Source organism: Mobula hypostoma, chromosome 20, assembly GCF_963921235.1.
Source record: "Mobula hypostoma chromosome 20, sMobHyp1.1, whole genome shotgun sequence".
Classification (NCBI taxonomy): Eukaryota; Metazoa; Chordata; class Chondrichthyes; order Myliobatiformes; family Myliobatidae; genus Mobula; species Mobula hypostoma.
In genome coordinates, this window is record NC_086116.1 from 49,322,541 (window position 1) to 49,347,433 (window position 24,893).

At 41.6% G+C, this 24,893-nt stretch overlaps 1 protein-coding gene across 1 annotated transcript in view; it reads right to left on the reverse strand.

Annotated features, from left to right (window-relative positions):
- reln (reelin) overlaps positions 1-24,893 on the reverse strand; it is a 329,082-nt gene that overhangs the window by 221,215 nt on the left and 82,974 nt on the right. The window contains exon 5 of the mRNA XM_063072853.1: positions 8,833-8,903. Within this exon, the coding sequence (XP_062928923.1) occupies positions 8,833-8,903 (71 nt within the window). The remainder of the gene's footprint in view (positions 1-8,832; positions 8,904-24,893) is intronic.

Consider the following 24,893-nt stretch of genomic DNA (forward strand, 5'->3'; position numbering starts at 1 on the left):
ATAGAAACATAGAAAATAGGTGCAGGAGTAGGCCATTCGGCCCTTCGAGCCTGCACCGCCATTCAGTACGATCATGGCTGATCATTCAACTCAGAACCCTGTACCGTATCCCCTGATCCCTTTAGCCACAAGGACCATATCTAACTCCCTCTGGACTGTTCCACATAGCTGACAAAAAGGAAGGCATAGCCAGGAACCATGTGAGTGACCATGACTGCACACTTTGTTTGGAGGAAGTGGAAGGAGCTGAAGGAGAAATTATTGAGAGTGAGGACCAGTTCCACCAAACAGATGAGTGTGGTGGTAGGTGTTGGATCTGTGTCCAGAAAGCAGCGGAGGCACTTCACCTGTGAGTCCATTGGGGTCATCTACTGTATCCGGTGCTCCTGGTGTGGCCTCCTGTATATTGGTGAGACCCAACATGGAGACCACTTCGCTGAACACCTATGCTCCATCCACCAGAAAAAGCTGGATTTCCCGGTGTCCACTCATTTCAATTCCACTTCTCATTCCCATTCCCACATGTCAGTCCATGGCCTCCTCTACTACCACGATGAGGCCACACTCAGGTTGGAGGAGCAACACTTTATATTCTATCTGGGTAGCCTCTGACCTGATGGCATGAACATCGACTTCTCAAACTCCGCCCCCCCATCACCATTCCCCATTCCTGTTTCCCTCTCTCACCTTATCGCTTTACCAGCCCACCGCCTCCCTCTGGTGCTCGTCCCCCTTCCCTTTCTTCTCTGGTCTTCTATCTCTCCTATCAGATTCCAGCCCTTTATCTATTTAATCAATCAACTTCCCAGCTCTTTACTTCACTCCCTCCCCCTCTCCCGGTTTCACCTATCACCTTGTACTTCTTCCTCCCCCTCCCCCCACCTTCTCACATCTGACTTCTCCCTTTCCTTTCCGGTCCCGAAGAAGGGTCTCCGCCTGAAACATTGAGAGCTTACTCTTCTGCATAGATGCTGTGGCCTGCTGAACTCCTCCAGCTTTTTGTGTGTGTTGCTTTGGACCTCTGCAGATTTTCTCGTGTTTTTAAAGATCCTAAATCTTTTTCCATCTCAAAACATCAACTTGCTTATTCTCCCTTCGAGATGTTTTTTGTTTCATGTTGCATACAATTGAAAGAATTGTAACTGGAGACCTAATGATTCCAGAATCTGTCCCAATTTCCAGAGAGTAGCCAGTCATCTCTGCACAGGTACCTGGCTATACACCAGAACTGTGCAGAGTTCACAGACTCACCGAACAATTTGTCGCCACTGGAACTATGCTTATTGCCAACATGCCAAACACTTCCAGCATCAAATGTATCATATCATCATTGAGTGATGTCGCCATTAAGCCTCGGGCAGCCACATTTCGTAGCTCACTGTTGAAATGTATCAGAATTAGTGATATACAAGAGGACCGAAGCCAGGTATTCTGCAATGTATTCCACCATGTGACTTCCAAAAAAACTTCTTTAATACTTAATTCAACAGATGAGACTTGCAGTAGAAAACTCTCCAACTGCCTGCGTGACTGCAGTTCCATTGCAGTCTACTTATCTGGCACCCCAGCCAACATTCATTCTCTCCATTACTGTTAAATCATAGCCGCAGTGTGTATCAGCTACAAAATGCTCAGCAAAATCAGGTTTATTAGCACTATCTCATGAAACTTGTGGTTTTGAGTGCAGTGAAAGACATAAAAATCATTGTAAGTTACAATAAATAAATAGGTAGTGTTCGCAGTCCGTTCAGAAATCTGATGGTGGAGGGGAAGAAGCTGTTCCAAAATTGCTGAGTGTGGGTCTACTGCTGTTCCTCCTCCCTGACGATCGTAACGAGAAGAGGGCATCATCTAGATAACGAGGATCCTTAACGATGGATGCTGCTTTCTTGAGGGTTGTGCTCAAGACCAGGTTGGCTGTGTCTCCGGACCAGGTGGTGATGCAACCAGTCAGAATGCTCTGCAAGCACCGAGACTTCTGAAAGCCACAGAGAGGTACAGCTGCTGGTGTGCCATCCTCACGACTGCATCAGTGTGCTGGGCCCAGGGTACATCGCTGAGATGTTGATGCCCAGCAACTTGAAGCTGCTCCGCTGACATCCCTTTCCTGAAATCTATAATCAGTTCCTTGGTCAAGCCAACACTGCGTGCAAGGCTCACCTCTGCAACAGGGCATACTTTCATAATATGGCTCTTCAGTGCATAAACAAACAAAGGCAGTAGGTGGATGGGAACACCCCCGTCGGCAGGTAACAGACCATTTCAGAGCACCCACAACAAAAATCACTGAAGTCCAAGAGAGACAAGATGCAATTAGCTGGCTTATCTTCGCTTCAAACAATGTATACCAGAAGTAGATGGGAAGAGAGGAAGATAAATAAATAATGTCATCTGTTATAAATACATTAAAGCCAGAAAATATTGGAGTCATTCACAGCAGTGCATATGGTATTGGTGCTTGGCCAAGTGGTTAAGGCGTCGGTCTAGTGATCTGAAGGTCGTGAGTACGAGCCCCAGCCAAGGCAGCGTGTTGTGTCCTTGAGCAAGGTACTTAACCACACATTGCTCTGTGACGACACCAGTGCCAAGCTGTATCGGCCCTAGTGCTATTCCCTTGGACAACATCAGTGGTGTGGAGAGGGGAGACTTGCAGCATGGGCAACTGCCGGTCTTCCATACAACCTTGGCCAGGCCTGCACCCTGGAAACCTTCCAAGGCACAAATCCACGAGACTAACCTTAGCTCTGATAAGGTCAAACAGTAGTCATCATGAGGATAAGCTGTAAACATGATTATCTGGTCAATGAGTAAGTGGAAGAAGAAAGAGATTGCAAACCTAGAAAAAAGATCAGAGGAGTTGTGAAATACAGTGCAAGAAGACATGCACAGGAGTTCAGTTTGGGCATGTTCCCCACTTGCAGAGATTAAAAACAAAACAAAAAAGAAAAGATATAAAGCAAACAAGCTGAGCCAATATGACAGATGGGCAGGCAGAGAAATCAACTAATCTGAAGGTGTAGAATTCAATATCGAGTCTAGAAGGCTGCAATGCTCAGTACTGAATTCTACACTTTCAGGTAACTTGATTTCTCTGTTTTTATTAATCATTCATCTGTTATATTGGATCAGTTTATTCATTTATTTTCCTTTTTCTTTTTTTTTGTTGTGGAAGTCGAGGCATGACCTGCCTGATATGTCTTCCTGTTCTGCATTCTCAACTCTTTTCTCTATGCTTAGACTTTCTAACTGTTCCCATTCATTCACTGAACGGAAAATCTTGATAACAGCTTATACCCACGGGCACACTGGTTTTACCCTCTCAGAGACAAACTTCCACCCGCATCCCGAGGCTTAACAAGCTATTTTCCCCCATTTCTTTTCCTCAGTTCTGCTGAAGGGCGTTCAATCTGAAATTTTACCTCTCCATTTCTCTTCCCATAGATACACCCTGGCATCCTGAATACTTCAGGCATTTTCTGCTTTTATGTTAGATTTCCAGCATTTGCAGTTTTTTGATTTTCATAAAGAAAGGTAATCATTAAACTTCTAAAGTATTCATAGGCAATAATGTAGATATGTAAGGTCACATCATAACTCTGTATTACTGATTATACACTACTCCAACTTTTCCTGAGCTCATACTTCACGGCTTGCAATATTAAAAAGTTTTATCAACTATTTAACATATCCATCATTTAAAATTACATCCTTAACTAAAACAGGAAATAAAGGGTCATTGTAGTAATATAATAACACTTTAAATATCAATATTTCAATGAATGTTCCATTCTAGATTTTAGTAGAATCCCATTAAATGTTCCAAATTTACAGCTTTGATGAATGTCATGAAATTTAAATGATATGTTAACATTTGTTTCCTATTCACTCTGAATGATTCATTTTTCATAAGTTTCAAACTGTGTGACGATTTGAAACATTTTATGAGACTGAATTTCCTTTTACAGTCCTTCTGCAGCCAACTGCCTTTGACAGCCAAATGCCTAAACTATTCACCATCTCACCAATGTCATTTAAATAGGTGCTGCCTTTAACGCATTAAGTTATAATGTGTTACAGACTATTTCAGGTAGATCAGTAAGTGTTTTGCATGTGTTGAAATATGATTACCTTAATATGAGCTACCTTGTGCCTGCAGGGTATATTGCCTGACTTCACTGTGGGGATCAGTGTGAGGGAAGGTTGAATTTCATTAAACAATCTCCCCATGTATAATTGGTGTGATAAGGTTAATATGATTTTTTTTACACTATATACTATGACAGTAAAACACTGGCAATAAAAACAGTCAGTGGTCAGTTTCATTTCCTGATCTGCCTGTACTAAGTTCCAGGAGTAAAATCTTGGATCAGCAGGAAAAAAATCAGAAGAGCGTTCTCCTCATGAACGTCTTTCATCTGTTGTACTGTTACTTTGCTTTCTCCTCTTCTCCCAGTCAAATAGATATCTTTTCCTACATAAGCTAGGGCTGTCTGTGTTTTGAATTACTCAGGGATTGTGAGCATAAGAATTTTAATGTAATTGACAACCGATCAATAAAACATTAAGTCTAAGGAAATGCCATTGGTCTCTGCAGGGATTTCACTTCCAATCAATCCAGTTGAGGTAACAGCCTGCTTCAAACCCTCTCAGTTGTGCAAAGCACTAGAGATAGATGGCTTGTTAGTTTCTCCAGGTTTAGCTGAGAGGGCTTCCTCCTACAGACGTTTATAATAATGTGACATTCAAATAAGCGCAGAAAGCTCTATAACAATTTAACATAGAACATTCTAAAGTTTTACATTTATTAAGAGCACATTAACATAAGGGACAAAACTTATTAAACTTTTATTAGCTAGAGTTTCATAATCATGTTCAGAGAAATTGTAGCTGTTGAATAATTAACTTTTGAAATTAACTATTATGATCAAGAAACAAATGAAACATTCATGGCTGAAAAAAAATTACATCTAAGCCTGAACGCATATATTAAAATGTCAAAATATGAGAGAGAGTGCTTGGTATAAAAGTTTAATGCTTCAAGAATAAATTTTCGAAATTCTTTTTGTACTCCACAGGCCCTCAGTAACTTGCTGTAGGTTATAACAAGGAATGAATTGTAATTCTCATTCAATCAACTGCTTGCCAATATGTATTTAATAAAGTTATTAAGAGGTCACAGACTGGACTTTAATGATCTATTTGTTGTTGCCCTCATAACCCCCAAGTATACTTAATTTTGCATACTTCATTTTCACTAATAATTTAAGTTAACCTCAATGATATTTCTACTTTTGACTGTTATAGATTGAGGGAACATACTTGATTTGTTGAAGTTATATATCAAGGAATGTAAAAAGAAACTATTTTCTGTAGGACTAAAATGCTCAGTATTTCATAAGAAAAAGCTGGAAATGTCTGAATTCTGAAATATAGAAACATAGAAAATAGGTGCAGGAGTAGGCCATTCGGCCCTTCGAGCCTGCACCGCCATTCAGTAGGATCATGGCTGATCATCCAACTCAGAACCCTATACCTGCCTTCTCTCCATACCCCTTGATCCCTTTAGCCACAAAACATCCTTGTTTATGAGCCAACAGGCAACTACAGGAATGGACCTGTATTTTATTTGTTATTGACATTACTTTACAGACTTTTAGCAAACTACAAAGATGAAAGCAGATTTTTTTTTTCTGTGGAATAAACCCCAAACCATTATTTCACTTTCCCTTGAAAAATGTACTAAATTTTCAGTCTTCAAAAAAAAAGCAGATGCTGGAAATCCGAATCAACATCTGGGAATAATCAATAAGTCAGGCAGCATCTATGGAAAGTAGAAAGAGTACTGTCTCAGCTTAGCCTCTGTTCTGATAGCACAATGTGGTGCAGCAAATGCAGCTGCTGCCTCATAGCTCCAGAGACCTGATTCAATCCTGACCTTAAGTGTTGTCTGTGTGGAATCTGCACATTCTCCCTATGACTGTATGGATTTCTTCAAAGTACTGTATGATAATGACATGTGGATGTGTAATGGAAGATCCATCAGTAAAGACCCTCACCATCCAGGACATGCCCGCCCCTTATTATCACCATCAGTGAGGATCTACAAGAGCCGGAATACACACACTCAATATTTTAGGAACACTTTCTTCCCCTCCGCCATAGCTCCATGAATGCTACCTCACGAATTTGCTCTATTCTTAGACCATAAGGTCATAAGATGTAGGAGCAGAATTAGACCATTCAGCCTAACGAATTTTCTCCACATTCCATCATGGCTGATTTATTAACCCTCTCAACCCCATTCTCCTGCCTTCTCACCGTAACCTTTGACCTAATCAAGAACCTATTAACCTCTGCTTTAAATATACCTAATGATTTGGCCTCTACAGCCGCCTGTGGCAATGAATTCCACAGATTCACTACCCTTTGGCTAAAGAAATTTCTCCTTATCTTGATCCCAAATGGACGCCCCTCTAATCTGAAGCTGTGCTCTCTGGTCCTTGACTTCACTACTATAGGAAACATCCTCTCCACATCTACTCTATCTAGGCCTATCAATATTCGAGGGGTTTCAATGAGACCACCCTTACCCCATCTTGCTCATTCTTTTCAACTCCAGCAAGTACAGGCCCAGAACCATCAAATGCATTTCATATGTTAACCCTTTCATTCCTGGAATCATTCTCATGAACCTCTTCTGAGCTCTCTCCAATGCCAGCACGTCTTTTCTTCGATAAGGCACCTAAAACTAGTCACAATACTTCAAGTCCGTTCTCACCAATGCCTTATAAAGCCTCAACATTACATCATTGCTTTTATATTCTAGTCCTCTTGTCAATGATACTAAACCTGATTCTGATATTAATTGGCTACTGTAAATTGTACAGTAGTAGGATGGGGGCTGCATGCGGGGTGGTGGGGGGGAGGGGTTGTTGTTGGCTTGTTTTTTAACCTCCTGAAGTAAAAATGAGATTATCGTAGGATTTGTAAATGGCAGTTGGTGCAGATATAGTGAGTGCATTGTTCTGTGTGGTATGATGCTCTGACAACAATTAAAAACAGTTATAATCATTTATTATTTTGAGTGAGTTGTGTTTATTTATTTATTGAGGTACAGCAAGGAATTGGCCCTTCCAGCCCTTTGAACCACGACACCCAGCAATCCCCTGATTTAATCCAAGCCTAATCACAAGACAATTTACAATGACCAATTAACCTACCAACCGGTATGTCTGTGGGAGAACGTGCAAATTCCTTACAGGCAGTGGCAGGAATTGAACCCGGGTCACCTGTACTGTAAAGCGTTGTGCTAACCACTACGCCACTCTGCCGCACCAAGATATCCACATTGATTATCTCATTTTACCATCATTGTAGTCCAATCTCACCAGTTTCAGATTTGGCATTGTACCTGGAAGCCATTTCTAGTCATTTACACAGGGAGGTACTCTTTATAGGTAACATGTCTTTCGATATTTCTGCCTGTAAGCTCCTTAGTTTTATGAGATTTTTTTTTGAGAGATCAACTAAGTAAGTGGTTTTCCAGCATCTGTGCAAACCCTCCAACATGTATATTAGACAGCTTAGAAATCCATGGTTTACCTATGAGCTGAATTTATCATGGTTAGCTATCCATCCCTACCAAAAGTCAAGGTTCTAAGACCCAATGGTGAGTGTCACAATGAATCCTAGAGACTTGCCTTCCAGTAACATCTTGGCAAGATCACCGTAAACAATAAACCATTTCTACTAAAGGTTATTTGGACCTATTTGGAATTGTTCCTACTCTTAGTAGCGGCTGGATTTTAGCAGCTGACATCTGTGTGTCAGTTAATAGCTTAATGGTAACTCATTACGTTTGATTTTCTTATGGCCAAAAATCTCCAGAAGAAGTGGTACACCTGCCCATTCATCTCCATTCAGGGCTCCAAACAGTCCTTCCAGGCAAGGCAACACTTCACTTGCAGATCTGTTGGGGTCATCTACTGTATCTGGTGCTCCCTTACATTGGCGAGACCCGACATACCTCCCAATGCTTAGCATGTCACCTTGTGGGTAACTTAATCTAAAGTGATTCTTATTGCAAAGAGGCATAGCTGACGCAGATGTGCTGAGGTTCACTTGTTCTTTAATTTACAGAGGAACTTGTGGGGGATTAAGTAAGAAGCTAGGAGGTGGTAGGTGGAAGATGTAAAGTGTTGGAGAAGGAGGACTCTAATAGGAGAGGACACCGGACCATAGAATGAGGGGATGGAGGAAAAAAACCAGAGGGAGATGATAGGCAAGTGAGGAGAAGAGAAGTGGGTGAGAGGATAACAAGAATAGGGAGTGGAAAAAGGGAGAAGGGATGAGGGAGAATAATTACCAGATGTTGGAGAAATTTATGTTTATGCCATTAGGCTGGAGGCTACTCAGACGGAACATGAAGTGTTGCTTCTTCAAGCTGAGATTTCCTCATCATGGCAGTAGAGGAGGCTATGGACCACCATGTCGGAATGGGGATGGGGACTGGAATTAAAATGATTGGCCACCGGGAAATCCTGCTTTTTGTGGATAGAGTTAAGGTGCTCGACAAAAGCGGTGCCCCCAATCTACCTCAGGTCTCGCCGATGTAGGGGAGCACCGGATATGGTAGATGACCCCAACAGATCTGCAGGTTAAGTGTTGCCTCAGGGAAGGGCTGTTTGGGGTCCTGAATGAAGGTGAGGGAGGAGGTGAATGGGAAGGTGTAGCACTTCTTCTGGTTGGCAGGGATTACTGCCAGAAGCAAGATTATTGGGGAGGGACAAATAAACAAAGGAATTACAGAGAGAGTGATCTGTTTACTCTTACCTCCCTGCTCGCACAACTGTTGAGCCAGTGCATCCTTGAATATGATTTGGCCCCTCTGTGTAGCTGTGGCCCTTATAAAATAAGAGAGAAAATGTATAAGTACCAATTTCACCCAAGTTGATTAATTCCTAATCTGATATCATAATTCAAATCACGACTCTCGGATTTATTATATTGAAGCATCATTAAGCAAGATTTCATATGCTCTACATAGTCCTCTATCGTGGGCACGTGGCCAAGTGGTTAAGGCATTGGACTAGCTACCTAAAGGTCGTGAGTTCGAGCCCCAGCCGAGGCAGCGTGTTGTGTCCTTGAGCAAGGTACTGAACCACACATTGCTCTGCGACGACACCGGTGCCAAGCTGTATCGGCTCTAGTGCCATTCCCTTGGACAACATCGGTGGTGTAGAGAGGGGAGACTTGCAGCATGGGCAACTGCCGGTCTTCCATACAACCTTGGCCAGGCCTGCGCCCTGGAGAGTGAAGACTTTTCAGGCGCAGGTCCATGGTTTCGGAAGACTAACGGATGCCTTTACTTTACATAGTCCTCTATCTCTTCACTTGTATCATCCTTGAAGTCAGGGAATTTTGAAAACTACTCATTTTACACCTACTGATGTTTGTGTCTGACCACCCATGGACAAAACCGATGCTGATACATTTTCAGCATGGCTGATACTCAATGCAATAGAAGGAAAGTAAATGACTAACGACGCAAATGAAGATTAACCATCGAAATATAAAGGAACAGCCTAGCAAACCTAGCACTGGCAAGATGCTTGTAATGGCATATTTAATCTCAAGATTGGGACATTGTGAATTGATATCCTTGAAGCTACCTAAAGAAAAATGTTTTGGCAAATTTTAAACTAGATGCCTGTAGAGATTCGATATATTAATCACCACCATGCAAGCCAGCAGGTAGTACAGTTCTCACTTATAGACCCGTTTCATTCATCGCATCATTTCTCATGGAAATTTGGCTTACAGAACAGCTGAAAGAACACATTTAGTCCACTAAGGCCCTGCTTGTTTCTCATCAGCTCAGTTCCACTACACACATCTTTCTCCATAGTTCTGAATTATTTTTCTGATCCTATTATTGTTTGAAAAGTACAGTTGTATCTGTTTCTTCCATGTGTTGAAGCAATGAGCTCTTTTGCTAATCTCCTTAAATATGTTGTCCATAGGTTTTCAGACTTCCACTGATGGGACTGCATTTCTTTAATACTTTCTTCAGGCACTTCATGATTTTGAACACCTGTCAAATCCCTCTTCTAGGGGAACAATCCCAGCTTGCCCGATCTATTCACTTCCCTGCGGTTCCTCAGTCGTCGGAGGCCCCTCAATCAATATTCTTCACATTCTTTCCACGATACTTCAACTGTCATTGAACGTATGTTTTGACAGGGTTTGTCATAACTTCCTTACTTTTATACCCCATACTTCTTCATAAATCTTCTCAAGACTCTGCATGCCCTTTTAATCACTTCCTAAACTTGTATTGCCTTTACAGAGCTCCAAATTATTCATTATTACATGTGCATATAAAGAATGAGCAATCTACATAGCAAACACTGAGGTGTCACAGTGTAGATAATTGTTAAAAAGGAGAAAGAAAACCATTAATTTTGATAACTTTGTTGCTGGTAATTGAAAGTATTTGCACTTTGCACTGCATTCATCTATTTTAAGATATTTGGCAAATGCCTTGAATAGTACTTGTGTTTACCCAAACCATATGTTCAAATGAAGGATAAGGAAAACAGGTTAAACTGCTTTAGGGAACATTACCAATCATTTTTCTTTACCATTTCACCTTCTTGTCTACTCTTTTTTTAATCTGAAGTGGTGTCTGGACTCTTGACTTAAAATGTTCAATAATAAATAAAACTGAAGAGATGATAAAAAAAAACTGTCAGGCAACACTTGAATTATTGAAAATCTGACTGACAACCACCAGCGCCTACGTGGGGGAATATCGCTAATATTAGCACACTGGGATTTACAAATGCATCCACATCAAGGTCACATCTCATGATTTAATCAAAAACTGTATTTCTCGTGACACCTGTGAAGTTCTAAATTATAGGATTCCGCCCTCTGCACAGTCTAGGCTCTTGCACACGCAGGAACAGAATAACTCCACAGGAATTCTGGGGCCAATCAGCATCTGTACATTCTTTAACATTCACCAGCCCAGTCAAGATCAGCACAGGGAAAAAAAAATCATCAATTTTGCTTGTGATAGGCAACACTGAGCACTGTGTTGCAGAATCAAAAAGCTATTTATCAGGTACAGGCTTCTGTGTAATTTATAACATTTATAGATAGCATCTCTTTTCATTATAGCTGTATCTCTTTAATTCTGCAAGTCTTTCTTTTGGTGTTACAGAGTCCAATGGCTGTTGTGTCTAAACGCACAGGCTACTCCCAGTAATAGGTGTGTGGTAAACTGACTAGTGTGTGGTAAGTGTTAGGGTGTATTCTGGAGTTATGGTATATAGCAAATATTAATTTCAACAGCAACTAGTCTTCAGATCTGAAGATGAGAAGATCTGCAGATGCTGGAAATTTAAGCAACACACACAAAATACTAGAGGAACTCAGCAGGCCAGGCAGCATCTATGGAAGAGGGTAATTAATTGATGTTTCAGGCCGAGACCCTTCATCAGGACTATCAGATCTGAATGTGGACTGTAGATTGAATTTTAAATGCAACTCAGAACAATGGTCTTCTGAGAGCTGCAGGCTGGGATTGGTTGCAAACCAGGAAACACCTGAGATGTGTGCATATGCATGAATGCACCTCAGAGTGGTGGTGGCATCCATCAGTCTCGCGAGACCATGGATCTGCGCCTGGAAAGTCTTGTTTCAGTCTGTGTTAGAGCAGCGTCTGTTGTGACTGTAGAGGCCCACACAGGAGTGACAGTCTCGGCTGCAGCAACTGCACTTGAAGGCGCTGTCCTCCAGTGTTGTCTTGGTGCTGTTTTTCCGATGAGTGCGCTTTTCTTCAGCAGCAAGCCTCAGCTTCTCTTCTCCTCTGTTTAGACCTCTACGTAGTTCCAGCCTCCAGTGAGAGCGATCGCTTGCGATGTCCTCCCACCTCTCGATGTTCATTTTCAGTGACTTCATGTCTGTCTGCAAACATCTTTGAAACGAAGATGGGGCCGCCCTTGTGCTCTCTTTCCAGAGGCCAGTTCCCTTTACAGCAGGTCTTTCGGGATCCTCCCATCTGACATGCATCTCAGAGACAGAGGTGACTAACACTCATTTTGGGCGTGTTGGTGTGAAGATCTAGGTGTTTGAAATTATGTGCAACTGAAAGGAAGCATTACTACTGCACTGTAACTATAGAAATGTCCTGTTGTTACCTTTGTTCTTTAGCATATAAAATGTGATGTAATATTGGGTCAGGAGGTCTCTTCTTCCAAGAGTGCCTCCCGTACGATGCCTGATTGTTGTCAGGAATGAAGACTTCTATAGCACCAGCTTCAGTGTCTCCTGGTGACTTTGATGACAGTCACAACAGTAAGCTGGCCATCAACTTCTCCTTCCAGCACCTCCTAGTTCCTTTAATACAGCACTGAACCTGCATCTTGAGACATCACAGCAACATCAGCACACAACCAACCTTTCCTTAATATGTACCAGTTAATTCAATCCAACAATGTAGAACTAACATTTCGCTGCATTAATAACATGAGTACTTTCTCAGTCAGTCATAACCCATCTGTTATCAATCCAGATACATTCCAACTTCAGTCACAACATGGGTGTTGGGGAACAACTTTAACATCCACTTTAAAAGTTACCTGTGACTCTAAATACATAATTCACATATGGTGGGCATGATAAATCCAATGCATATCAGACACCACTACATTACATTTATTAAAAAATTTAGTTTTACGTTTTTGTGATTTAAAAAGTAAAAGAGCAACATCCAATGTTACAAATGGTACAATACTAATGAAACTGTGGTATTAAATTTGTAAAGTTTAGTATTGCAGTGTGGGCATGTGGCCAAGTGGTTAAGGCAATGGACTAGCGACCTGAAGGTCGTGAGTTCGAGGCCCAGCCAAGCGAATGTGTTGTGTCCTTAAGCAAAGCACTTAATCACACATTGTTCTGTGACGACACTGGTGCCAAGCTGTATGGGTCCTAATGCCCTTCCCTTGGACAACATTAGTGTCGTGGAGAGGGGAGACTTGCAGCGTGGGCAACTGCTGGTCTTCCATACAACCTTGCCCAGGCCTGCGCCCTGGAGAGTGAAGACTTTCCAGGCGCAGATCCATGGTCTCGCAAGACTAACGGATGCCTTTAGTATTGCACTTGTATTAAAATCCATTTATGCACACTCTTGCCAAAAGTGGATAAAATCAAACAAGTTTCCATCAGAAATATAAGGCAGATGAACGACATTGCTTTTTAGAAGTGTTGAGAAAACACTCTGGTTCCCTTCAAAAGGTGCTGTGGGATCTATCATATCCACCTCTATAAATGGAATTGGAATAAGTTTATTACTATTACATGTATCAAGTGAAAAACTTGCCATACATATTGTTCATACAGATCAATTCATTACGCAAGATAATCCAATAACAGAATGCATAATGAAGAGAACTTCTACAGCTACAGAGAACTTCTCATTGTTTCTTTCCAGTTCTGATGAAGAGACTGGGCCTGAAACATTGACTGTACATTTTTCCATAGATGCTGCCTGGCTGCTGAGTTCCTCCAGCATCTTGTGTGTGTTGCTTTGGATTTCCAGCATCAGCCAGATTTTCTCTTGTTTGAGCTACAGAGAAAGTGTAGTGCAGATCATAATGAGGGAGATTGTGAGATTAGGAGACCATTATATTAGATTAGATTATGAGAACACTCAGTCCTCTTTTATTGTCATTTAGAAATGCATACATGCATTAAGAAATGATACAATGTTTCTCCAGAGTGATATCACAGAAAACAGGACAAACCAAAGACTAACACTGACAGAACCACATAATTATAACATATATTTACAGCAGTGCAAAGCAATACCATAATTTGATGAAGAACAAACCATGGGCACGGTAAAAAAAGTCTCAAACTCCCTGAGTCGATCGACTCCCAAGACCCGATACAGGCGGCAAAAGAGAGAAACTCCCTGCCATAAACCTCCAAGCACTGTCAACTTGCCGATACCTTGGAAGCAGCTGATCACAGCCGACACTGAGTCCGTCCGTCCGAAAACTTCGAGCCTCCGACCAGCCACCCTGATACAGCCTCCCAAGTGCCATCCTCTGCTGAGCGCCTTCGACCTAGCTCCGGCCGCTGAAACAAGCAAAGCCAAGGATTCGGGGCTTCTGCTCCGGAGATTCCGGTTACCACACAGTAGCAGCAGCAGCGAAGCGGGCATTTCAGAAGTTTTCCAGATGTTCCTCCATACTCTCACGTCTGTCTCCATCAAATCAGAATTGTGCACGGTCCCCTACTTGACAGATTACAGATATCATTCACTGGAGAGGCTGTGCGCACTGCCGTCACACCGCCATCTTCTCCTCCTCCTTGTATATCATACAAGGGAGCCATTCGATAATCTTATTACAGTGGGAGAGAAGTTGTCCTTGAGCCTGGTGGTACAGGCTTTCAGGCCTTTTTTTTTCTTTTGCCTGATGGGAGGGGGGAGAAGAGAGAATGTGGGTGGGTTCTTTGATTATGCTGGCTGCTTTACTGAGGCATCAAGAGGTATAGATAGAGTACATGGAGGGAGGCTAGTTTCTGTGATGTGCTGACTGGTGTCCATTACTCTTTGCAGTTTCCTGTGGTCATAGGCAGAGCAGTTAACAAACCAAGCCGTGATACATCTAGAGAGGATCTAGAGTGCATTGAATAAAAATTGGTAAGGTGGCTTATGTGGTTAGACAAGGGAATAGGCTATTGGTGATGTTCACTCCTAGGAACTGAAAGCTCTCAACCTTCTCAACTTCAGTATCACTGCTGAAAGCAGAAGCATGTTCAGCACACCCACTTGCTGAAATTGATGACCAGATCACGCAAGAAACGTCCAAGAATGCTCTCCATTCAATGGCTCATGAGAAAGCATTGTTTCTCCATAATTCAGCACTCCCTCGGCACTCCAAAAACATGTCTGGATGGATTCAGACATTTGTGATCTACCAAAGAAATCAAACTCACATGGATAAATGCAGGAAACGGTGGAAATTCTCCAGGTGCATACATGGAGCAAAAAAAAAACGCAAGTCAAGAGGGTGAGCTTTTATTTCAGATGTAACGAGCTAAGATTGTAACAGTTTTCAAATAAGAAATGGGAAACTGGTGGAGGGAAAGAAAGAACAAGAAAGACCAAGTGTGTAACAGGGTGGAAGGCAGCTGTAATTCAACGACAAAGTGAATGGCAATGCAAAGTAAAAGGATATAAAATGAAAGTTCGAAGTAAATTTATCATTAAAGTACATATATGTCACCATATACAACCCTGAAATTCGTTTTCTTGTGGGCAACCATCGTAATACAAGAAACATAATAGAATCAATCAAAGACCGCACCCAAAAAGATGGACGAGTAACCAATGTGCAAAAGGCAACAAACTGTGTAAATTCAAAAAGAAATAGCAATACGAAAAACAAATGAATCAGCACTAAACATCAAGAATATGAGATAAAGAGTCCTTGAAAGTGAGTCCATAGGTTGTGGGAACAGTTTAGTGATGGGCAAGTGATGTTGAGTGAGGGTATCCTCTCTGCTTCATTAGCCTGATGGTTGAGGAGTATTAACTGTTCCTGAACCTGGTGGTGTGGGTCCTGATGGCACACCAGGAGAAGAGAGCATGCCTGGATGCTGTAGGTCCTTAATGATGGATGCTGTCTTCTGCAGCAGTTCTCCATATAGATCAGGGGTTCCCAACCTGGGGTTCACAGACCCCTTGCTTAATGGTATTTATGCATGACATAAAAAAGGTTGGGAACTCCTGATGTAGATGGATTGGAGGTTTTTGAAGGTTTTTCCATTCAAGGGTATCGGTGTTTCCACACCAAGCTGTGATCAATACACTATCCAACACACATCAATAGAAGTTTGTCAAAGTTTTGGATGACATGTCAAAGTTTTGCAAACTTCTAAGAAAGTAGAGGCGCTGTCATGCTTTCCTCATAATGGCATTTATGTGTGAGACTCAGAAGAGATCCCCTAAAATGATAACACTGAGAAATTTAAAGTTGCTGACCCTAAAAGACCTTTAAAGAATGGCCTAAAGGAGATGCTGTAGGATAAGCAGATTTGAAAGAAGTAAGGGCTATTGTTACAAATTGATATTGTTGAACTCCAGCTGATTATTAAGACTCATTAAGGCTCTCACCAGACTTTTAAGCTGATACTGGCTATGAACACATAGCTGAGGTACATACTCTCTGAAGCTGCTTATGTATTTCTAATCACTGACATTATTCAAATTGCTCAAATGTAAATCCATCGCACTGTCAGCTCTTAAGAATTAATAACTTTATGCAAAGCTTTAAAACATCTCAACCTGTTAGCTGCAGACCAATAACTCAGTATTTAATAATCAAGAAACAAGAGGCATGAAATTGTCCAACTAAGTGATTCAATACTTCAGGTGAAATTCATTTACAAGAAGCTAGACTTCTGTTTGACATTTAGTATTGATTATTCTGCTACTTGCAGCAGTTGATTGTAGGAAAGGGCTGCAAATAGTAATATATCATGTCACACTATCTCAGGAAAGGATATTTATTGAAAACATAAATCTGACTTTGATACTCATCACTCAACACCTGTGCTTCATTTCCATTCTTACATCTTCCCATCTCTCTTGATTTATTTTAAACTCCCTGCTGAATCCTCTTAAATGCATTACCTAGATCCTTGATACAATCCACATCATTTAACAAGTTATTGAATTTGACCAGGACAGGACAGTATTCATGCACATGTGCATTCAGATCAGCTCTCCATTCAAACAACTCTTTTTAACAGCTGCTGATTTCCAACAGGGTGAAGTTTTCATTTTTATTTAGAGATACAGCATGGTAACAGGATCTTCTGCCCAACAAGCCTGCGGCACCCAATTACACCCATTTGACCAACGAGCCTACCGACTCTTTCGTCTTTGGAATGTAGGGAGGAAACTGGAGCACCCAGAGGAAACCCTTTCCGTCACGGGGAATACATAAGGACTTTACAGTTTCTCCCCATGATTGCATGGGTTTCCTCCGGGTGCTCCTGTTTCCTCCCACAGTCCAAAGATGTACCGGCCGGTGGGTCAATTGGTCATTGTAAATTGTCCCATGATTAGGCTGGGGTTAAGTTGGGGGTTGTTAGGCAGCGTGGTTCGAAGGGCTGTAGGGGCTTGTTCCGCGCTGATATCTCAATAATAAATCAACAAATTCCTTATAGGCAGCAACGTGAATTGAACCCGGGTCACCACCGCCGTAAGGACGTTACACTAATTGCTGTTACCGTGATGCCCCCCCTATTATGCTCATCATAATCATCATCATCATCAGGTGCCATGCTCAGTTTGAGCTTTGACTGCCATGGCCCACACACTCCTGTTTCGGGTCAAGTGGATCAATTCATTGGTATTCATTACCAGTTCTCTGGCTGCTGTCTCCATCATCATTTGTCTTTCTCTTGCTTTCTTCCCTTCCATATTATGCTACAGGTTTTAATAAACTTTAAATAGATGTTCAAACCTTAACCTTACAGGTATGAAATAAATTTGTTTACAAGATAGCTCCCAATCAAGTGGTAAAGGAGGATGGCCACAAAAGAACAGGATTCTAGGCTTCAGGTTTTCAGCTTCGAGGAAATGTACACAAGCACTGTACATTGTTTTCTTGGATTTTCAGTGAAGAATTGGAAGGTGTGGATAAATATTGAACAGTTGCAAGTAAAATGAGAGATTAGAAGGACCCTATTGGCCCACAAAACAATAGATAGAACAAAAAAAAGACAGAACAATCGATCTCAGTGGGTTAAACCTTTTGCCTCCACAGAATCTGCTTAACCTACTAAGTGAAATTAAATGAAATATCTTTATTGTCATTGCATAGTACAATTTGTTATGCACCAATACAGCGAAAATGAGTTTGCAACTCTCGTACTCAATGCTATAAAACAACAAATAAAATAAATAAACAATAAATAAAATCAAGTAACCAGCCAGTACAAGCAATGTCCAGCAGTACAAAAGTGCAGCTCAGACGCATGGCAGCCATAAAACCAGTATTAAAAGTAGCAATATAACAATTTATGGATTTAAGTTATTCAAGCTTTCTGTTTTTTATGTTCTAGATTTTGCCTGCAGTGATATTCAAACAGCCCAGCACAGGAATAGGTCCTTCAGCCCATGATATTGTACTGAACTAGTAGCTAGCAATTAGTTGCCTAACAAAACTAATCTCTTCTGCCTAGACAATATCCATTATCCCTCCTTTCTCTACACATTAGGAGCCTCCTAAATGCCTCTACTTTATTTGCCTCCATTACCATTCCTGGCAGCACATTCCAGGCGCCCACTACTATCTGTGTAGACTAGCTTTGCACGTCTCTAAGCTTTGAACTTACCCCTTTCCACCTCAAGTATTAGACACTCCAACCATGAGTAAAAGATGTCGTCTGTCTACTCTACTTTTGCCTTTCCTAATTTTATAAACTTCTATCAGGTCTCCCATCATCCTCTTCGTCTCCAAGGAAAACAACCTAAGTTCATTAAACTGCTGGCACTCCCCACTCTTAGTGGAAAGGCATGGTTAAATTGCATGAAGTATTTAAGAGGATACTGCCAGGATGAAGGGGTCGGAGTTACAGGGGAGTTTGGCCAGGCTATGTCTTGATTAGAAGAATGAGAGGCAATCTTATAGAAATGTTTAAATTTATGAGATGCCTAGATAAGGTGGATGGTAACAATTTTTCCCTAGGGTAAGGGAGTCCAAAACTCAGGGGTATAGTTTTAGGGGAAGGGCTGAACACAGGAAATAGCGACTAGATGGTTGGGAATCGTGGTTTCTCTGGTCTCATTGAGCTAAAGGACCCTTATCCATGCTGTATTGATCTATGACTTAATGATTCTCCTAATAACACATATCCTCTTATCTTGAGTACAAGGAAATCTTGAGCAATGCACACAGAATGCTAGAAGAACTCAGCAGGTCAGTCAGCATCAATGGAGGGAAATAAACAGTCAATGTTTCAGGCTGAGCCGCTTTATCGGGACCTATTTCTCTCTGTAGATGCTGCCTGAGCTTCAGCATTTTGAGTGTGTCGCCCTATAATTCAGACAGCTTTGTAGTAAACCTCAAACATGAGAAAATCTGCAGATGCTGGAAATCCAAAGCACTGCACGCAAAATACTGGAGGAAATCAGCAAGCCAGGCACCATCTTTGGAAAAGAGTAAACAGTCGACATTTTGGGCCGAGACCCTTCACCAGGACTGGAAGTGAAGAGGAGAAGACAGAGTAAGAAGTTGGGTGGGGGGAGGGGAGAGTGAGGGAAGAAATACAAGGTGCTACCTCGTTGTAAACCTCTTCTGCACTCTCTCCAAAGCCTCCACATCCTCCCTATAATGGACCAAAATGTAAATGCAACAATCCAAATGCACTACTTCTACTACGTCGACTCAGGCCTAGGGGGCCAGCGTCGGGCACGATGACGAACTCTCCACTTCTCCTTCTCCCTCTCCCTCATCAGTGTTTTCAGTTCATCTACATTAACTGCACCGCTGTCTTCTAGGAGCATGTTGACCATAGTCTTGGGAGGGCACCTAGGGTTCATCCTCCCATACTTGGGCTCCCATATGATGACTAGGCTGGCAGGTAGCACGGGGTGGCGAAGACAGTGCCCCGCTAGTTGCAATCTTCTCACCTCGATTTTAGTGGTGAGCATTGGTAGGTCGTCATAGAGCTCGACTTTCATCATGTGCTGTTGCCAACTCACGTCAAGAGCCATCCAGAGCCTAACTAGAATTTTACAAAGATGCAATGTAGCATCCTGACTTTTGAACTCAATGCTTTGACTGATAAAGGTAAGGTTAGATGTAAAAAGAATATCAGTTAAAGTGGTTTTTGTTGTGGTTGAGTATAACAAGGAAATAGGCATGGACTCAGAGTATGGTAAACAAAACGTTAAGGGATGCAATGATTCTATATAATCTCTCTGGCCAAGACCGTTCATTAGATCCTTCCAGGTGAGTGACATTCCACCTACGAGCCTGCCAGGGTTATCTATTACATCCACTGCTCTCAGTGCAGCTTCCTCCACATTGGTGAGACCCGGCACAAGTTCAGACACAGATTCATCGAGTTCCTCCGCTCCATATGCCACAAAAGGCTGGATCTCCCAGTGGGTACCCATTCCAATTTGACTTCTCATTCCCATGCTGACATGTCTGTCCACGACCTCCTCTACTGCCACAATGAGGCCAAACTCAGGTTGGATGAGCAACACCTCGCATTCCATCTGGGTAGCCTCTAACATGAGTTTCTGCAACTTCTGGAAATTACACCCCCGTCATCCCCTCCTCTTATTTCCATTCCTGATTCTGATCACCCTCTCACCCCCTTTTCTTCTGTTCACCTGTCCATCACCTTCCTCTGGTTCCCTTCCTCCTACCCTTTATTCTCTGGTCCGACGCCCTCTCCTATTAGAGTCCTTCTTCAGCCTTTACATCTTCCACCAGTCACCTTTTGGCTTCTTACTTCATCTCCCCCCACCAATTTTCCCCCTCACCTGGTCCCACCTGTCACCTGACAGCTTATACTCCATCTCCATCACCACACCCCCACCCTCTTATTCTGGCTTCTGCCCCCTTTCTTTCCAGTCCTGATGAAAGATCTTGGCCCAAATCATTTATTCCCCTAAACATAGATGCTACCTGACTCAGTGAGTTCCTCCAGAATTTTGTGTGTGTCACTCAAGATCTCCAGCATCTGCAGAGTCTCTAGTGTCTTAGATCAGTTAGGTGTGTGATTTGTCCATACGCTTGTTCTTCCAGCAGAGTCATTATAAATACATTCATCATCCTGGCATCCTGAGTTTTTTGGCTAGAATTGAAGGAATGGAGAATTGTGAAATGCGGAAATAACAGGAAAATATTAATTGTGATTATTCTAATAAAATGCAGCGTGGCTGATTAATGTAACCTCAGTTAGCAATTGCTCATCTGAAAACACCAGTAACTTTGCTTTCTACACAAGGAAGGGAAGCTTAATGGAGATACAACAAACTGCAGATGCTGGGACCTGATGCAAAAACAACTGCAGAAGGAAGCCAGGCAGCATCTGTGGAGGCAAAGCAATAGTCGATGTTCTGGGCTGTAACTATTTATCAGGACTGAGTGTAAGGAGGAGATACCCAGCAAAGGAAACTAAACTCTGTAATACAACAAATGGATAATTCTCTGAGAATATATGCAGACTTCAACATTTCTAAATATTTCAATTGTTTATGATCGTGATTTGCTATGGTCTATGGTAAGCATTTCTACCAACTGACTAAGCATTCAATTGAAAACTAAGTGGATTTGCTTGCCTGTAGCCTTGCTGATCTTACTTAATTGTCCTTTTCATATTTTGCACATAAATCACAACAGCTGCCTGCTTCAAACAGAAGAATAGAGGTGCCAGTTATCATCAGCAGTCACCGAGCGACATTCCATCTAGCTTGATGCAAAATTTAACAAAGCATCTAGTTGAATGCTTTTTCATGTTCAGCTTTCAGAACAATAAAATGGTTTGAACAATGTACTATATTCCCAAATAAATATTATAAATGTCTACTGCTTGATCTGTTCTTGAAAGGATTGAATCAGTATGTACTGCATATCCCGACTTAGAGCACAATGATTTAATAAAATTGAGCTCAATCCCAAGTTTATTTTTAAGTGAGATTAGCAGTAATATCAGAACTATCATCTGTTGCCTCCAAAGGACATAGGCACAGCATCAGAGCTGCATTTCAGTGCTTCACCATCCACACTGCGCTAACGTTACTGCATTCTGATCAAGCACGGGAGCAGATTGCTCCTGCTTTCTCTGTGCTATTAACAGATTCAAAAGAAATAACCTGGCTAGGTTTTTCTTCTTGGGCAGCTGCCTGGGGCTGAGGCTAACGTGCTTCTGCTCCATGCTTGTGGGTTTGTTGTTGGACTCCACACACAGGCAGATTCCATCACAAGTGCACGCACAACATTCAACTTTGCACTCAATGGATTTTCCAGTAATATATTGGGCAATGTAGTGCTACCATCCTGAATCCACATCACCATCAGCCCAGCTATCTTCAGGGGTAATCGAACCTTAGACCTTGTGACTTCACAGCTTTAACTAAACAATAAAAAATTAAACAAACAATAAATCAATAGGGTTGCCTTATGAAAGTTGTCCGACTGAATATAGAGTATGAATTCATTTCCCTAACAATTTCCAATTTCATTCCTTATTTAATTTCCTTTCCTTATTCACATATTCCAACATGAGCTGATCTATTATGCATTATTCAGTCAGGAGAATGATTTTGATGTGAACACCCTTGCCCTTGAAAGCACAGTGCAATTGCCCCCTTTTGGGCGGTGCCATAATCTAGATACTGTCTGTTTTCAAAATTTCTATCCAGTAATTTGACTGGGTGAGGTACCCTGCTACGTCCGGTTTTAGAAAAGTTACCACTACATTCAAAATACTAAGCCTCCAAGATTTATTTTATTATTCAATGACTGCCTCACTAGAACTATAATGGCATTTTTGTCAAAATGTATTCTTGAATAATTTCTCCTCGGTTCTTATAGCTCATTCATCTTCTCTGTGAGATACATAATTGCTGATTAACTTAGTATGTATAATTTATTTTATTTGATCATTGCATTATTCATCATTTTAATTTTGAAATTTTGGATGATTTTAAAGCTAACTACTTTTTACACCACATCTCCAGTAGCAGTAGGGGAACTTTAGGCTGTTTCCAGAGTAGGTTACATGTCAGCACAACATTGTGGGGCCGAAGGGCCTGTAATGTGCTGTAGATTTCAATGTTCTATGTTCCTATTAGTTCTCTTGAATTGCACTACTGGATATCTCCAATAGTCGCAATGGCAGCACACCTGTATTTCTATCTGGTCGAGGACATGACATTTCTTTACATTGCTGGCAGTATCTTTTAAAATTTCTGATGTCTCTCTTTTCACCTGGCCTTGACTAGCACTGTCATGGAAAATATTTTTCTCATCCCAAAATTATGGCTAAAAAGTTGTTACAGAATCTTTACTGTGTATGCTCAAAAAAAAAGAAAACAAAATTAGCTGGAAATCAAAGTCCAGGCATGTGATTGCAAAACCATTCTCAACATGCTGTAAGCTCATTGCCAGTAAATTGGGAGGTGCATGTTTCATTTGGTAGACAGACCTGTGTCAACTGCAGCTATTTGATTACTGTGTCAGCTTTTAGATGACACAATTATTTCACTTCAGGAAAGGACAGTTAATTTTAGTAGTTTAATAAGATGATTGCATTGGAAAGATTGAAATGGATGAAGAAAATTCATCTGACTATTGTATGACAGCCCTGACTTCGGTGATGACCCTGCAATGTAAATGAGGCCTTTGGAGAAATGATGAACAGGGGCTTCTCTGCATGCAAGAGTGGAAGCAGCTAGATATTGCTGTAAAAGATCACCATATTCTGAGATTCCGGAGCACTGATTACTGAAGTGGCAGCAGAAAACCAACTACTCACATATGGACTATCCGCAAATATCTGTAGCAGTTCTGTATGCAGAAATTGAAGTTGGTTTTACAGGTTTTAAACAGCTGTGCATTTCCAGATGAGAGATTAACTTTATTTCTCACACGTGCATCGAAACATACAGTGAAATGATTTGTTTGTGTCAAATCAAGGATTGTGCTAGGCAGCCATAAGTGTCGCTGTGCTTTTGGCACCGACATAGAATGCCCACAGCTCACTAAAGCTAGTCATGTGTCTTTGGAATGTAGGCAGAAACCCAGGCGGTCAAAAGGAGAATGTACAAACTCCTTACTAGGCAACAGCAGGAATTGAATCCTGATCTTCAGCTGGTGCTGGAATAGCGTCTTGCTGATCGCTATGTTACCATGCTGCCATAGTTTTCCTATTGCTACAGCCCTTTACATCACTGGAGTTAGCAGCAGATTAAATATCACTCCAATTTGGAGGGGGTCTGCCGTGCCTGGAATCAGCATTGGTTTTACTTACATAAAACAGAATATTCTGTGAGCATTTTCATTTTCAATAGGTAATTTCCTGTTTCAACACATTGCTTAAACAGAGAGGTAGTGATAATGGCTCAATTATGAGCCCACTGGACTAATGCACCTTCCACATTAGAGATCCATTCTGGCCACGAGAGAAAAAAGGTCTGATAAGTTGTTCATTTTGGGACACTCTACAAAAACATAATTCTTTTATGCAGGAGGTGTCTTAACATGGTATTGTCAAATGGTTGAGAGTGTTGGAAACAACAAAGACCAGAGGACCAGACCACGTACCATTTGGAATACTGAAGACTTATGCTCTGGGACCAAACTGTTCTATTAAAGTTACAATATTGTTATCCAGCTGCCAATATGGAGAATTGCCCAGGTCCACTCAAAAAGTAGGATGAATCCAATCTAGCTAATTGCCACTTAAGTAGTCTAACCTTCAGCAAAGGGATGGAATGTGCTATCAACGGGGCTATTAACTAGCATCTACTCAGTGATGCCCAATTTGTGTTTTGTCGTGACCACTCCCTCCCAGACCTTAGCCAAACTTGTTAGAAAGTGCTTAATTCTGTAGGTGAGAATGGCCAGCCTTGGGTTCAAGATAACATTTGAATGACAGTGGCAGCAAAGAGCCCTGATAATTCTGACGTCAACAACGACATTCAGGTGTGGGTAAGTAACATTTACGCCAAAGAAATGCCAGGCAATGGCCATCTCCAACAAGAGAAAGCCTAGACACCTACCGCTGACATTTAATAGCCTTACCTTCACCAACTCGCTCACAGTAACATCCTGGCAATCTCTGTT